The 18,009-nt window shown below is 36.6% G+C and overlaps 1 protein-coding gene across 4 annotated transcripts in view; it reads left to right on the top strand.

Annotated features, from left to right (window-relative positions):
- BRAF (B-Raf proto-oncogene, serine/threonine kinase) overlaps positions 1-18,009 on the top strand; it is a 197,072-nt gene that overhangs the window by 131,945 nt on the left and 47,118 nt on the right. For 3 of the 4 annotated variants that reach the window (XR_002724973.1, XM_023184915.2, XM_023184914.2), the window contains exons 8-12: positions 1,369-1,528; positions 8,513-8,549; positions 12,616-12,752; positions 13,736-13,853; positions 17,163-17,247. Coding sequence is in view for 3 of the 4 variants with exons in the window: in XM_023184915.2 (XP_023040683.1) it covers positions 1,369-1,528; positions 8,513-8,549; positions 12,616-12,752; positions 13,736-13,853; positions 17,163-17,247 (537 nt within the window). In the remaining variant the exon portion in view is untranslated. Of the gene's footprint in view, positions 1-1,368; positions 1,529-8,512; positions 8,550-9,966; positions 10,087-12,615; positions 12,753-13,735; positions 13,854-17,162; positions 17,248-18,009 lie in introns of all 4 variants that reach the window. The other variant, XM_031936078.1, reaches the window with a different exon arrangement.

Genomic DNA, 18,009 nt, shown 5'->3' with positions numbered 1-18,009 from the left:
GGCCAATACCAATTTTTTTTTAAGTACCTAGTATTTTATTATTTGCATATCAAATAATATATAAAATACTAGTGGATTCATTTCGTTAATATAAACACATGAAGTCAAAACTTCTTTCCCTGTCTTTAATAATGTGCTTCAAAGAAGTAAAATTGTGAACTGGTGTGGTTCAGGTTCTGACATGTTTTATTCAGAGGCTGACTTTCACTGTTAGGCTTCCTTTGCTCTTCAAACCTTTATCCATTCCTTTCCTACTATATATTTTTTCCCATTCCTCACGTCTCATGAAAGTGTCTTTTTATTCCCTCAACATTGTCCTTCTAGCTGTGTCTTAGTAACCAATAAATAATGCTATATATAATAATAATTAATTTGCATAAAATAGGGTGGAATGATAACCAATATGTGAAGAGAGCTTATTGGCAATTAGCCATTCATTGGTCCTGATGGAGTTAAGTGAGACAGCTTACCTCATCTATCAAGTGACACTCATTTCCCCACTCCTAGGATAACCTTTCTGAGGGGCTAGATCCTTCCAAGTGTTTACAATCTAGGCTCAAAACTTTAGTATTCTCTCTGAGTGCTAGGTTCATTTTAGGGTGAGATATCATAGATTATGTTATTTCGCTACCATACCAAAAAAGGTATGTAACATATTTTGGTGGTTTTCCAAATAGCATACAAGTGTAATATTTTGGTGGTTTTCCAAATAGCAGTTTTAAAAAATATTTGCTTTAATGGTTAATATATGATTCTCTTGTGTCTTTGTTACCAATAATGGGCATGATAAAAAATCCAGAATATGAGAGATATTGGCATTCTGAGGACCATCTTCTGAATTTGGAAAGGATTTTTCAATATTGTTCTGGATTTTCATTCAACTCCCGTAAAGGAACAAGTACATCCTTCAGGTCCTAAAATATGCATGTGTATTCTCAAAATATTTATAATTTCTTAATATGTGAAATTTTCATTTTAGTAAATTCAGATGTCAAGACAAAGTTAGGAAAAAATGGCAAATTATATTCAGTCATTCTCAGAGCATTTTTATATAACTTTAAAAGTTGAACTACTTCAGTTGATGGCCACAGGTAATTTCTAGCCATTTGTAAATTTCCCTAGTGTTTTCTGGATAAAAATCAGTGTTCTTATCAGTGATAGTTCCTGGAGGGCCTGCTTCAGCAAAGCAGCTTTGGCAGTGTTGGATTTTTAAATTAATACTTTCAAAAGTCATTACTGCTAGGTTTTTAATGCTTTAATGGTTTTGAGAATATAAAAACAAGAAAATCCTTTTATCTTCCTTTTTAAATGTTGTTGTCTTTATATAGTTACTCTGAATCTTATCTTCCAATGACTTCATTTTTCCAGGCCCCAAATTCTCACCAGTCCGTCTCCTTCAAAATCCATTCCAATTCCACAGCCCTTCCGACCAGCAGATGAAGATCATCGAAATCAATTTGGGCAACGAGACCGGTCCTCATCAGCTCCCAATGTGCATATAAACACAATAGAACCTGTCAATATTGATGTAAGTATCCAGCATTGCTGGAACTAAAAAAAATCAAGTATGTATCTTTGATTTTCTGCTGTTTAATTACAACTTAGATCAGAAATAAGTGCCCTTTTTCATTTATCACAGTTATTTTAAGTGATAAGCTTTTTGTGAATCACAAATCAGAAAAGCCTCTGGTTTCTCTCTGGTGGCATTAAATACTTCACTGACACCAAGTTATACAGTCACTCTGATTTTTTTCCCGTATGATACCATCTCTATAAAAGTCATCTTCAAATGAAAATGGTTTAAATATCAAAGGACTGATAGAAACCCTTGGCAGAATTAAGTTCTTTAAAACTTTCATAAAAATGATTATGATTGTGCCTATAAGAGGTGAATATGAAATTAAGAATTTCAGGCCAGGCATGGTGGCTCATGCCTGTAATCCCAAAACTTTGGGAGGCCAAGATGGGAGGAATGCTTGACCTAGAAGTTAGAGACCAGCCTGGGCAACATAGTGAGACCCCATCTCTACCAGAAAGAAAACAAATGAGCCATGCATGGTGAGGTCTCAGCTGTAGTCTCAGCTACTCAGGAGGCTGAGGTGGGAGGATTGCTTGAGCCCAGGAGGTCAAGGCTGCAGTGAGCTATGATTGCACCCCTGCACTCCAGCCTGAGCAACAGAGTGAGACCCTGTCTCAAAAAAAAAGAATTTCAATTTGTGCTATCATAAGCTTGGCATTATGACCAACAAAAAATTTTTTCTGTTTTTATTTTAAAATTAGCATATAGTTGGAACTATAAATTTTATTAAATGTTAATATAAAAGAAAAACTATTATAAATTTTTATTTTGTTATTTTAGGTAAATTTGCAAATCATACTTTCTTCCCACTTTTTACTAAGAAACTTTTCTCTATTTTTATTGGATTCATTTTAAGTGACTTTTTTCTAGTATTAGTTTTCCTTAATTAGTAAGGTTCACCTCTATCTAGCAAGACCTAAAAACAAAGGAAGAAAGGGGAAAAGGAGAATGTGATATAAGAAATCAAACCATATGTCTAGTTTAGGGTTGTTCTCAGTCCAAAATTGCAACCTTCTTCTTTATTTTGAAAACTACCATCCTTTTAGACTATTCGCTTTTTCTCTGATTGTTACCACTGTTCCCTGGTCTGTTGGGCTTCATTTAGAGTGTCATCTTTATATCTTGCCTTTTCATCCTCTCTTATAACCAGTCAAAAGGTATCACCTTTTAATGTGCATCACAAACTGGTTTTTACTTATTACCGCCGCCATTTCGGCCCATATTTTTTCACTTGAATTATATGCTACATTAATCTCCTAAATAGATTTTCTGCCATTGATTTTTCTCTATCCATTTCCATTCTTTCTGCAACTGTCAGAATAATTTTTTTTACACCTCTAGCATCATCTGTTCTCTTGTTCCAAAACTTTTAGTGACTTACCATTGATTATAAGATAAAGTGCAAACTCTTTAGCATTTTTATCCATGCTCAATCACTTATGATTCCATTTAAAAGATTTACTAATAACTGTGGGCTATGCATTGTGTTAGGCAATTGGGAATTATTTTTGATAGCACATGGTCTTTGCCCTTAAGGAAGTCACAGGCTAATGGGTGAATCAAACATTTAAATAGATAATTACAAAACATATAATGGTAGTTTAGAGAAGGGGGTTATAAACTCCATCTGGTTGGATCTAGGAATATTGAGCAGAGAAGGAATAATATTTAAGCCAGATTATGATGAATAAGTAGGAGTACACTGCATAGGGGGATTTGGAAAGTCATTTGTTAAGGAAATGAAAGGCATAGAAGTGCCTTTACATGGAATGTAATTTACTAGTTGATATTGAAGTTTGGAGTCCAGGAGAAGGCTTGGGGAATGGTGGAAGGTGAAACTAGGTAGGTAAAATCTACAGTGAAAGGCTTTGTGTATTACTCTAAAATCTAAAGTAGTCCTAGGGAATCTGAAGAATTTTGAGTGTGAGAGGAAGTGATCAGCTCTATATTTTAGAAAAATCTTTGATGGTAGTGTGGAGGATAGATGAAATGGGAAACACATAGAGGCAGCACTGTCAATAATGTGGCTTTTGCAGTATTTCAGACAAGAAATGATATTTAAACTCACGTACTAGCATTGGTGATGTGAAAGAGTGTCTTGTGGTAAGGGAGACTATGAATTAGTGAATCAGTGTTGAGTCTTATGAATCATGTTGAAGATGGCTACTATTTATGAATACTTATATATCAGGTACTATGCTAAGTGCTTTACATAGACTTTCTTATTTCATCCTCATAAAAACTCATAGGTTATGTACCATTATTATCTTTATTTTACTGTTAAGATTTACAGAGGTTAAGAAACATACCCAAGATTACACCGCTAATAAATTATTGAAGTGGGTTCAAACCTGGCCTTTCTCTCTTATACTTAACCACTATACAGTTTTGTAGTAGAGGAGAGGAGCGAAAAATATGAGAAGTAGAGGATAATGCCAGGTTTCTGGCTTATAGATACTTAGCTTATAGACCGAGTTTCTGGTAAATAGCACCGTTTGCTAAATACCAAAGAAAAACAAGGTTTGCAGAAGCAAAAGTTTTAGCTTTTTGGAGGGATATATTGACTTTAAGATGCCTGTGGGACTTTCAGATTTAGAAATCCAGTAGTAGTTGGATATAAGGACCTTGAATAGAGATACAGGTTTAGGAGTAATTAGCATATTTATGTCAGTTAAAGCCATGGATGTAAATTACTCAAAGAGCATATGTAAATTGAAAAGGGGAGAAAATGTAACCCTGACAAACATTAACGTTGTAGGTGCAGGCAGAGACTGTCTCCTTTATGGGCTGTCTCTTCCTAAGTCCAGCTCCAGATAACTTAGAAAAAGTGTTACAGAAGCCAAAGGAAGAAAAGGGGTTTCAAGAACACTGAAGTAGTTGGTGTCAGTTGCCGTAAAGATTCAAATGAGATAAAGACTGAAATGACTTATCAATTTTGGCAATTGAAATGTCATCTTTACTTCATTGAGAGTTGTTTTAGAGGGCCAGTAAGAGGAGAAGGCAGCAGGTGAGGAGGTAGGATTAAGTGTTAATTTTGAGAAGCTTGGCTGTGAAGGAATGACAAAAGAGGATAGCTTGATTCAGGGTTGAGGGACAATTTTTTGTTTGTTTTTCAGTTGTTTTTTTTTGTTTGTTTTTTATGTTTTGAGTGGAGTCTCACTCTGTCATCCAGGCTGGAGTGCAGTGGTGTGATCTCTGCTCACTGCAGCTTCCACCTCCCAAATTCAAGCAATTCTCCCGTCTCAGCCTCTCAAGTAGCTGCGATTACAGGCTCCCGCCATCATGCCCAGCTAATTTTTGTATTTTTAGTAGGGTTTCGCCATGTTGGCCAGATTGGTCCTGAACTCCTGACCTCAAGTGATCCGCCCACCTCAGTCTCCCAAAGTGTTGGGATTACAGGCGTGAGTGACTGCGCCCAGCCAAGAGACAGTTGTTTTTAATGTAAGAGACATTAGTATATTTGTAATTGGAGAAGAAGCCAGTGAAGAGAAATTGAAGATAACAAGAGAGGGAATAATTGATGTAATAAAATTCCTTGAACTTGGAAATTATGTCTCTCAGAGACTATGAAGAATTAAAGATGGACATAGCCAGCTCTGTAATTCTTTACAGACTGTGTGATGTTGGGTAAATTATTTAATCCTGGAGCCAGTAGTGTTTACCTTCTATAGGGGTTTGAATTGCTTATTATGCCTGGTACATAATAATTCAGAAATTATAGCTAATATTAATATGCAAATAGTTACAGATATTAGAGCAGAAAAGTTGTTTGATGGCTTTTGTTTTCTCTATTATGATGATGGGAAGGGATGTAAGTAAGAGAAGGAACTACAAAAGAGTGGGGAAAAAGTTGAAATATCCAGTTTTCAAATGCTAGAAGAACCTTTGAAACCTAGAATGAGTAGAAAAGATTGTCAAGGAACTTTAAGAACACATTCGGAATTAAAGAATCTAAGTGTATGTTGTTACTAGCAGTAACTTATAAGAGCAGAGAAAGCAAAATTTGGTTAATCCATAGTTGTGGGGAGTTTCAGAGCTGATGCAACAAAAAAAGGATATGGCCTTTGTCTTGTTCCTTCCATCTAAAAGACTCTTTGCTCTTCTGCATTTCTCTCTATCTCTGAAACCCTAACTCAGAGTAAATTCCTTGACTGTTTTACCAGTGACCAAGACCTATAGTTATCATACATAGCACTAAAAATCTTATTGGCCAGGTGCAGTGGCTCACGCCTGTAATCCCAGCACTTTGGGAGGCTAAGGCAGGCGGATCGCCTGAGGTCAGGAGTTCAAGACCAGCCTGGCCAACATCATGAAACCCCGTCTCTACCAAAAATAAAAAATTAGCGGGGCATGGTGGCAGGCACCTGTAATCCTAGCTACTCAGGAGGCTGAGGCAGGAGAATCACTTGAACCCATGAGGTGGAGGTTGCAGTGAGCTAAGATCGTGCGATTGCACTCCAGCCTGGGTGACAAGAGCGAGACTTCATCTCAAAAAAAAAAAATCTTATCACCCGTATCACTTAGTTGGCAGTCAACTAAGCAACAAACTTTGGCATCTCTTTTATTATATTCTTATGCAATTATTCTTAAATTATTTGATTTTCATTTACTTCCTTCTTACTTCCAATGTGTGTGCATCTTACTTCCAATGAGATAGTAAGCTCTCAAGAATGGAAAGTTAATGACATCACTAGAATTTTTGTATTTTTTGGTAGCCACATAACTCCTATCACCTTGTTTTCAGGTATGTATTTGATTATTCTGTAGAAAATGTTGAAGGCTTTTTATGATACATTAAACATAATAGAAATACATCTTTAAAGAATTTGTTTTAGCCTCTAAACAAAAAGTTGTCTCTTTGCAGAGACTATTTAGAGATATTTGGGGCCATTCAATCCCTCATATTTAAGTTAAACTAAATAAACAGACTAATGGAAGTTCTACCTATCAAGGCCCAAATTGCATTACCCGTAGCGACTGTCCCCACTATCAATGTTGTTATAAAGAGCTATATATATATATAAGTTTTTGTTTTTTGTTTTTTCTGTGACAGAGTCTCACTCTGTCACCCGGGCTGGAGTGCAGTGGCATAATCTCAGCTCACTGGAACCTTCGCCTCCCAGATTCAAGCAATTCTCCTGCTTCCGCCTCCTGAGTATCTACGATTACAGGCGTGTGCCACCATGCCTGGCTAATTTTTGCATTTTTAGTAGAGGTGGTGTTTCACCATGTTGGCCAGGCTGGTTTCGAACTCCTAACCTCGTGATCCACCTGCCTTGACCTCTGAAAGTACTGGTATTACAGGCTTGAGCCACTGCGCCCGGCGCATGAAGAGCTGTATTTTAATAATAAAGACAAATTTTAGCAGCCAGGCGCGGTGACTCATGCCTGTAATCCCAGCACTTTAGGACACTGAGGTGGACGGATCACCTGAGGTCGGGAGTTCAAGACCAGCCTGGCCAACATGGTGAACCCGTCTCTACTAAAAATACAAAAATTAACTGGGCATGGTGGCGCATGCCTGTAGTCCCAGGTACTCAGGAGGCTGAGGCAGGAGGATCACTTGAACCCAGGAGGCAGAGGTTGCAATGAGCCAAGATCACACCACTGCACTGCATCCTGGGCGAGAGAACAACTCAGTCTCAAAAAAAGGACAAATTTTAGCAAAACCTTTCTTTTTTTTTTGAGACAGAGCCTCACTCTGTCACCCAGGCTGGACTGCAGTGGCGCGATCTCAGCTCACTGCAACCTCCGCCTCCCGGGCTCACACCGTTCTCCTGCCTCAGCCTCCCGAGCAGCTGGGACTAGAGGCACCCGCCACCACGCCTGGCTAGTTTTTTTGTATTTTTAGTAGAGACAGGGTTTCACAGTGTTTGCCAGGATGGTCTCAATCTCCTGACCTTGTGATCCGCCCGTCTCGGCCTCCCAAAGAGCAAAACCTTTCTATGAGCCATTTTGTTCCTTCCCTCTTCTAGTGTGCCCTTATCCATCCATATTTTTATGATTGTAATCAGTGTACTTTTACTTCTGTATTTTTTAATTACACTGTAAACATGTTTCGTGATTCAAGCTTCATAATTATTTTGGTAGCTGCATAATACTTCATTAAATTGATACACTAAAATTTTCTTAACCAAAGTGTGTCAAAATGCCTATAATACAGAAATAATTATTTCTAACTTTTTAGTATGATAGATAATGTTGCACTAAACATCTTTGTGCATATCACTTTTTCTTCTGAATTATTTCCTTAAGAAAAGTTCCCAGAAGTGGAATTACAGGATCAAAGACTGTGAACATTTTTATCGCTCTTAATATGCACCAGTATAATTTTTTTTAAGGATTGATGAAGCCATTTTTTTAAAAATTTATTTATTTCCAAAGTTCAGGGGTACATGTGCAGGATGTGCCGGTTTGTTACATAGCTCAACATGTGCCACAGCAGTTTGCGCACAGATTATTCCATTACCTAGGTATGAAGCACAGCATCCATTAGTTATTCTTTCTGATGCTCTCCCCTCCTTTTACCACCCACCCTCCGACAGGCCCCAGTGTGTGTTGTTTCCCCCATGTGTCCACTTGTTCTCATCATTCAGCTCCCACTTACAAGTGAAAAAACGCAGTATTTGGTTTTCTGCTCCTGCATTGGATTGTTGAGGATAATGGAAGCCATTGGTTTTGAATGGTCTGAAATGGATTTCAACATTTGATTAGGACTAATAAGTCTTTCATTATAGGCTTACATTGACAAGTACTTCAAAATTTAGATTTTATTATGTTCACTAGATAATTCCAAATTGTTTTGTGTAATAGTTATAAGATGTATTGTTTTAATAAAATAATTCTTTTAATGTTAGTGGAAAAATCCATGTTATCACTACTTTCTGATTATATGCTTGCTTTGAATAAATATACATTACTGTTTATTTGTAGGACTTGATTAGAGACCAAGGATTTCGTGGTGATGGAGGTAAGTAGTGATTTCAGTTTTTTTTAAAAACTCGAGGAAACTGCAGTTGCTTTGCTGCTTATCTCCTTTATACTTGCCTCTTGCATGAAACAGACACAGAGAAAAATGTGTAGAGAAACCCAACATTTTTTTGTTTTTCTATAATATTTGTCATTTATCTCTAATAAAATGTTAACTAATTTATAACATGAGTAGAAAAGATGACTGGACATAAAAGGAAGTCTTAAAATGTACTATCTACATTTTAAAAATATCTTCTGAGATCAGACAAGATCGGACACGTTCAGGATGGTATGGCCGTAGACTACAGTTTTAAAATATCTTACCAAGGAAAGATCCTTAATTATTATACCCGCTTTATTAATTTGTAACTGTCTTGAAAGCTATTGTTGATAAATTTCCTTTGTGGGTCTTCACTGATACTTAAAGATTGACCTTAGAATCAGATAAAACTTTGCTAAATCATTCTGAAGAGGGGGTTTGTCAGACATTATCAGCCACTTCCCTTCAACTTTCTACAAGTGTTTTAAATGTACATTTTATAGAACAGACCCATAATGGCGAAGCCCATTTGTCCTCTTCTTAGTTCAGTAAATACACAAATGAGAAACTGAATTGAGATTTCTAACTGAATTTTCATCTAGTATTCACTCTAGCACATAAGACAACATTACTTAAGAAAATACTTTTTGTAAGCACTACCCTATATGTTTTATAAGAGGTGACATTTGAGACTATCTTGAAGTTTTCTTCCAGGAGGTCCTTTACACTTACCTTCCCTGCTGTCTTCTGTCTAGTAAGGAAGACCTGTAATAACTGCATATCATACTTAGAGTTGACCTTTTCACTGTGACCTTCTTTATCTTCAAAATATCTAAGCCCAGACTCAACAATATTTTACATTGAGTAAACATTGTTATAAACCTTCTTTTGTTATGTTTCTGTATACCCGTGAAGCAACCAAAATAATAATAAGCCTGCATTCTATACTCTGGACTTGTATTGATGATAGCACATAGTTACACGAGCATTTTTTTTTTCCTGTTTGTTATTTCATGAACCTGCCAATTAATGTTGCTGCCAGTTTGACTTTCATATGTCTTAATAGCTGTGGCTTTTGATAATTTTGCCTAATACATCCAGCATTTAAATGTTGCCATCATGTTAGCATCACAAAATTAACTTAGTCATAAACACAGCCTGCTTAAGTACCTAAAATCAAATGGCATTTCTTGTCCTTTTCATGAGTCACTTTTAAAAAATCATTGGGATTTTATGAAAATGAGCAGATTTTTGGTCCAGAATTATTTTATGAAGCAGGCTTCGATTCATCTTATTTATTCCCCATGACTTCTTTCATTTCTTCTGTGTGTCTGTCTTCCTGTGTTTGCCTGCCCCTCTCTTTCTCTTCTAACAGCCCCTTTGAACCAGCTGATGCGCTGTCTTCGGAAATACCAATCCCGGACTCCCAGTCCCCTCCTACATTCTGTCCCCAGTGAAATAGTGTTTGATTTTGAGCCTGGCCCAGTGTTCAGAGGTAGTTGGGCTCTTCTTTCTTGTTTTCACCCAAAGCAAACTAAATATAAAACTACAGATGCTGTTTGTGCCTCACCCTCACAGCGTGTGTTTGTAAGTGTGAAAGTTTTCAGTGCTAAATTTCTGCTTGGCCTGGCTGGAATGCTCTGAATGTGCTTCTCACACATACTCACTGCCACAGGCTTTCTGTATGCTGTCTGTCATAAATTTTTAAAAGCAAGAAAATCCTGACGTGAGATTTCCATCTTGTTTTTTGTTATTTTATTACTTCCTGGTCTTGATAATTTCTTAAACTTAGTGGGTGGGAATAAATAAGGTGGGTGGGGAAGAGCTTACTGGATACCTTTGATTTTAATGCATTTAAGTGATTATTCTTGATGATTTATATTTGTTAATAATTTTTGTGGTTTTTAAGAAAATTGAAGTGTCAATGGAAACTTCTATTATGAGATTCTATTAGGCTTTTGGCCTTTTTTCAGATTCTGTAATACTAGCTGTGTTTTTTGGGTTTTTCTTTCCTCCAATATGGGATGTGTGTATTTTTGTCAAAGGTAGGGAGCTGTTAAAAAAGGAAAAAAAAAAAAGATTTATAACATATTTTAGATATTTCAGTGTACTTCAGAAATTTGAGGATTTATCCTTTTAATTATGTCCTAATAGAAGAAAGTTTACAGTATAATTTCATTCTCCCATTTCATCTTGCTGTTTTATTTAGTGGTTAAACTGATTTGTAAAAACTTAAGTTAGGCTAGGCGCGGTGGCTCACGCCTGTAGTTCTAGCACTTTGGAAGGCCGAGGTGGATGGATCACCTGAGGTCAGGAGTTTGAGACCAGCCTGGTCAATATGGTGAAAACCCATCTCTACAAAAATACCAAAAAAATTAGCCGGGCATGATGGCGGGTGCCTGTAATCCCAGCTACTTGGGAGGCTGAGGCTGGAGAATCACTTGAACCCAGGAGGCGGAGGCTGCAGTGAGCCAAGATCACACCATTGTACTCCAGCCTGGGTGACAGAGTGAGACTCCATCTGAAAAAAAAAAAAAAAAACTTAAGTCAAAGCTGGGAAAGATGTCTTGCTATAAATATTTTTAAAGATTTATATTTACTGATTCTTGCTAGTTAGTATCTGTTATATATTCTGAATGTAGTAATGGTGCTTTAGATATTTGCTCTCTCAGCCCTGGTGTTTCTCAGAAAATCCATAGAATGGGATGGAAGTCATACAGTAGTGAGTAATACAATTAAGTGATACAATAAAACTACTTAGTAGATCATAACTGTGAAGCCTGGTCAAGCAGTTAAAGCTTTATAATGTTGAAAATTATCAATGGGAGGTAGAAAATGGATTGTGCTCTACTTAATAGACATTCTAGACACCATTTTATTTTAGAAAATTGCATATGGGGTCATGAAAATTCTACATGGTGATATGATGTAATAATAGTAAATATTTTCTACAGATTTAACATTTAAATGTGGTTATTGGTATCCTTGTTATCTGAAAGATAGTGACTCTTTTTTTTCTTAAGAGTAGCAGTCATTTTTTAAAAAGAATCTATTTTCTTGAGGTCATTTTGTTCTTCCATATATAGAACTATTACCTGGACATCTGAGTTCTACTCAGCTGTATTCAGGCCCCAGTAAGATTCACTGCCCTGAACCCTTCTGAACCAGGTGCTACTGTACCTTATCTCAGGATGTTTGCCATGAGAAAGGTATGCAACCCTGCCAACGGAGATCACTTCCAAAGAGTATACTCCTCAGGCTCACTTGACCTATAGAATATTTGTATTTATAGTAACTTGGCTGAGAGGCCATAGCGCTTACTTACAAAGCTCTCACTTACAAAGGCAGAGATTTTTCAGAAAGTCTTGAGAAATATGCCTTGCTTTATTTACATTAACTCTGTTTTGTAGGTAACAAATAATCTTTGTTTAATAATGTAAGCCTCTAGGAACCAATGATACTGACCAATATCTCTTAAATAGTAGACCATGTAGTTTAGGATTGTATTTGAGTTTAGTGATTAATATGAATAAGTCAGATATTTTCAACATTATGGCCATTATTAGAATATGTTTCCATTTGGGGGTTTCCTTTTTTTTTTATATTGATTGGCTGTTGAGGTAATATTCAATAATTAATTAAAAGTGTATTTGTTATATAGGCATTTACATTGATTTTGCTTTTTGATTTTTTTTCATCAAAGAAACAGAAACTTGGGAGTATTTTTAGTATTTCTATCTTGTTTTAGAGAGATTGTTTTTCTCCTAGATTTTGCACCAGTAAACAAAGTATGTATCTATCGTCAGATATCTTAAAGGTCATTAAATTGGCCGGAAAGCTAAAAGAAATTATAGTTGTAATCACCAAATGAGGCCCCTTTTTGGCCCATCCTTTCCAAAAGGTCTATATTTAAATATACACTACGTTTTAAAATTAAGTCTAAATATCCCCCAACCTTCTACCCCTGATAAATTAACATACTTGCTCCTCCTTAATGTATACATTTTTCTTATCACTAATTTAGGATCAACCACAGGTTTGTCTGCCACCCCCCCTGCCTCATTACCTGGCTCACTCACTAACGTGAAAGCCTTACAGAAATCTCCAGGACCTCAGCGAGAAAGGAAGTCATCTTCATCCTCAGAAGACAGGAATCGAATGGTAAGAGTATATGATATCTTTTTTTCTCTTTCTTCTTAGAAGTCATAGCCAAATGTAATATTATCCTTTAGATATATTATGTCCATATGTGACACAGAACTCCCATAATTAAATAAATTTCAGAGCTGTTAGTTTTTTGCTTAAAGCATATTTCCACAGCACTGCTTTTTGCTGTCATCTGTAATATAATTTAGTAGAAGGCAGTTTTGGAAGAGTAACAGTGTTCTGCTTCTAAAATAAGGAAAAAGAGAGAAAACTAGTATTAGAAGGCATGAAAAGGCTGGTCCAGAATTCAAATATCTACCGAAGGACATTCTTCCCTATTTAAAAAATCAACTTTCGGCCAGGCGCGGTGGCTCAAGCCTATAATCCCAGCACTTTGGGAGGCCAAGACGGGTGGATCACGAGGTCAGCAGATCGAGACCATCCTGGCTAACACGGTGAAACCCCATCTCTACTAAAAAAATACAAAAAAAAAAACTAGCCGGGCGAGGTGGCGGGCGCCTGTAGTCCCAGCCACTCGGGAGGCTGAGGCAGGAGAATGGCGTGAACCCGGGAGGCGGAGCTTGCAGTGAGCTGAGATCCGGCCACTGCACTCCAGCCTGGGCAACAGAGCGAGACTCCCTCTCTAAAAAAAAAAAAAAAAAAATTAACTTTCTTCTGCAAAATAAATCCACCATGGCACATGTATACCTGTGTAACAAACCTGCACATTCTGCACATGTATCCCAGAACTTAAAGTAAAATTTAAAAATAAAATAAAAAACTAATACTTTTTAGCCATAGTATTGTTACTAATTGTTGAATAAGTGGATCTTTTACCCTACCAAAGTACTTTTATATGTTGTTTTTTTTTTTTTTTGGAAAGACTGAATTATCAGATAAGATACATGAAGAAATTTAGCACCAATTAAAAAAGAGTGAAACATAAGGTTTTCTTTTTTTGTTTGGTTTGACTTGACTTTTGTACTATTTTTATCAAGAAAACACTTGGTAGACGGGACTCGAGTGATGATTGGGAAATTCCTGATGGGCAGATTACAGTGGGACAAAGAATTGGATCTGGGTCATTTGGAACAGTCTACAAGGGAAAGTGGCATGGTAAGTATGTAATGTGGTGACATTGTGACAAGTCATAATAGGATATGTTTAACAACTTTTATTTTGTAAAAACAATCATCAAAGGAAATATTCACTCTTTGCATCAGTAAACTATATTAGTTCAGGACTCCTCCAAAAGTTTCTAACAAAAATTATGGGAAATAAAAACCATTCACAGCAATCAGGACTCCTGTCGTTATATTATAGTAATAATTTTTAAAGGAGAATTCCTCCAGGTTAACTAGTCCTCAAAAGGATTTTTTTTCTTTTAGAGTCTTTCAGCTGATAATTTTATTTGTATTATAAGTCACAAGTAAACATATTAAAAATGTACTTACTGACTGGGCACAGTGGCTCACGCCTGTAATCCCAGCTCTTTGGGAGGCCGAGGCTGGCAGATCACGAGGTCAGGAGATCAAGACCTTACTGGCCATGGTGAAACTCCATCTCTACTAAAAATACAAAAATTAGCTGGGTGTGGTAGTGCGTGCCTCTAGTCCCAGCTACTCGGAAGGCTGAGGCAGGAAAATCACTTGAACCCAGGAGGCAAAGGTTGCAGTGAGCTGAGATCGCGCCACTGCACTCCAGCCTGGCGACTGTGAGACTTTGTCTCAAAAAAAAAAAAAAAAATTAACAAAGAAATATAAGTGGCCAGTAAACATATACAAAATGTTCAGCCTCACTAGTTATCAGAGAATTGCAAATTCAAAAATAGAAATCATCATTTGCCTCTTAGTTGGACAAAATATTTTTAAATTGGATTATATTTAGAGTAGTGGATGTATTTTCATCAAAGGTTTAATATTAATGAAAAATGAAAATGAACATGTATCCAACTATTAGAGAACTGGATAAATTTGTACCTTCATATATGATTATATAGGAGTTAAAATGGCATAGTAGAGCTATATTTATTGATATAGAAAGGTGTCTGGCATATGAAATTTGACAAAGCAGTATGTATAATATACCATATTATGGATCTCATGGAAATATATAACATAATTTTTTATATGACAGTATTTTAGGCCATGCACAGTGGCTCATGCCTGTAATCCCAGCACTTTGGGAGGCCAAGGCAGGTGGATCACCTAAGGTAAGGAGTTCGAGACCAGCCTGGCCAATATGGTGAAACCTCGTCTCTACTAAAAATACAAAAAATTAGCCAGCCTTGGTGGCAGGTACCTGTAATCTCAGCTACTCAGGAGGCTGAGGCAGGAGAATTGCTTGAACCTGGGAGGTGGAGGTTGCAGTGAGCCAAGATCCCGCCATTGCACTCCAGCCTGGGTAACAGAGCGAGACTCTGTCTAAAAAAACAAGACTTTGTATTTTAGTATATATCTCCTTAAGCTATCTTTTCACAGGTGTTCATGTTCACACTACATTCATGTAAAAGCCTAATAACATACAATGTCACTTTTGAGTGACATAAGGGAATTTTTTTATACCTTCAAAATGTCTTTAAACATTTTTTTAAGTGCTATGCAGTATTTTATGATATGAACAATAGAATAAGCACTGTATTACTTTGATAATTGAGAAAAATCAATGTTGATTTAACTTATTAAAATATAGATACAAATTGAGTATCTTTATTTATTTATTTTTGTTTGTTTTGTTTTATTTTGTTTTGTTTTAAGACAAGGTCTCACTCTGTCGCCCAGGCTGGAGTGCAGTGGCACAATCTCGGCTCACTACAATGTCTGCCTCCCAGATTCAAGCAATTCTTCTACCTCAGCCTCCTGAGTAGCTAGGATTACAGGCGCGTACCACCACACCCAGCTAATTTTCATGTTTTGAGTAGAGACAAGGTTTTGCCATGTTGGCCAGGCTGTTCTCAAACTCCTGACCTCAAGTGAGCCACCCACCTTGGCCTTCCGAAGTGCTGGGATTACAGGTGTGAACCAGCGCACCCAGTCAGGTTGGGTATCTTTAATCCAAAATCCAAAACCCAAAGTGCTCCAAAATGAGACTTTCTGAGCGCTGACATGATGCTCAAAGGAAATACTTATTGGAGGATTTCAGATGTTTGGATTAGGAATGCTAAACTGATAAGTATAATCAAAGTATTCCAAAATCAGAAAAAAATTGAAATTTGAGACCTTCTGGTCCAAGGCATTTCGGATAAGGGATACTCAGCCTGTGTATAAAAGTACCCATAAATTAGCCAGGCATGGTGGCACATGCCTGTACTCCCAGCTATTGAGGAGGCTGAGGTGGGAGAATGGCTTGAGCCCAGGAGTTCAAGGCTGCAGTGAGCCATGATCATACCACTGCACTCTATCCAGCCTGGGTGACAGAGCAAGACTCTGTCTCTAAGAAAGTTAAATAAGCAGAACATTAACTAGCACTCTAGAAACACCCCCCCACAACTATGTCCTCTTCCAGCCAATCACCTCTCTCCTAAGGTTAACCACCATTGTGATCACAACAGGAAGTGCATAGTGTGTGCTCTTTTGTGTCGGCCCCTTTCACTCAACATTGTTTATAAGATTCATCTATATTGTTGTGTGTAGTTGGAAGTCATTCATTCTCTTTATAGTATTTCATTGTGTGACTGTAACATGATTTCTTCTTTCATCTATTGCAATTGGATCGTTTCCAGTTTGGGGCTTTGATTGATGCTGGTGCTATAAACATTTTTAATATATGTCTTTTGGTGAACAGAATTGTGAGACCACAGGGTATGCATACGTCCAGTTTTAGTAATGCTGCCAACAGTGTTACAAAGTAGTTGTACCAATTTCAACACCTACTGGTAGTGTTGAGAGTTACAGCTGTTTCACATAAAGTTTTTTTTTTAATTTTAGTGACAATGTTAGTCATTTTACTAATCAAAGTATCATAAGTAATCCATAAATTTGAAAAAAATATTAACTATCCTGATAAACTTTTATAGTTTCCTACTTTTAAGCAAAATTCCATAGGGCCTGTTAATTGTAGTTTCAACATTACTTGTAGTTTCAATTAGTAAATAAATATTAAGTCTAGTAAGTATAATTTAATATTGTCAAATAATTTGGAAAATACCATGGATACTTAATTGATTTCACCAAATTTCCATGGAACAAACAAGGTTGGCTATTTTTTGGATTGATGTTTTGAAATACTAGTACAGGAATATCATTGTTAGTTGAGTGTTTAGCCTTAGAAAACAAATGGAGTTTAGATAGCTAAAGTATAATTTATCTGTGATTTAATAATGGTGTGGAGTTAGGGCTATGATAATTAGTGAAAACACCCAAGAATGTTCTATACTTTTAAATTTTAAAAATTGAAATGACACTTGGAATAACAATTGCCTTTTAGGTGATGTGGCAGTGAAAATGTTGAATGTGACAGCACCTACACCTCAGCAGTTACAAGCCTTCAAAAATGAAGTAGGAGTACTCAGGTGAGCTTGTGTGGATTACTGTTTTCCAGAGAAAGAAGTTATTTTTATTAGCTCCTGGTTCCCAGTGGTAGCGACTATTAGCTTTACAGATTTACTCAAAATGGATAAATTTGTAGAAACAGAGTATGTCTGAGTATATTTTTGTCTTTAACCACGTTCTTTTAAGTAGTATGCAATGTTATATGGTACGGTTGATAGAATACTTAATCCTAGACAGAATTAATGGAAGTATAGTATTCTGATAATGTAAAATAATAGTTCTACTTATGAAAATAATGCTCTCCAATGTTTAAGCTTATCAGAATACATTTAGAGATGGTATTTAGTCCTGGGCTCTGGAATTTTAGAAACATTGACAAACTAGAATATGTCCAGTGAGGACCACCTAAATAGGGAAGATTCTAGAGGTGTAACGGGGGAAAATAATCAACAGAACTGAGGATATTTAGTTCAGAGAAGGCTGTTATGTTCAAGAGAGTGCACAGTTATTCCAGAGTGCAGGAAAAAAGTTATTCCAGAGAGCAGACCAGGGAAGCAAGCCAGAGGTGAAAGTTGTAGGAAAATGATTTTGTCTCAACACTTGGAAACTTTATAATACCAGAACCACTTAAATAAAAATAAGAGAGTCAGCTACATACTGAGTGATGAACTTCCCATAGTTGAAGGTATTTAAGCAACCTCTAGTTACCTGTCAGATATATTTTAAAAGATATTTTTGCATAAAGTAGGAGGTTAGACTTGGCAATTCCCAGTCTCTTCTAA

Source organism: Piliocolobus tephrosceles, chromosome 8, assembly GCF_002776525.5.
Source record: "Piliocolobus tephrosceles isolate RC106 chromosome 8, ASM277652v3, whole genome shotgun sequence".
Lineage (NCBI taxonomy): Eukaryota > Metazoa > Chordata > Mammalia > Primates > Cercopithecidae > Piliocolobus > Piliocolobus tephrosceles.
This window is presented reverse-complemented; position numbering and strand designations above follow the sequence as displayed.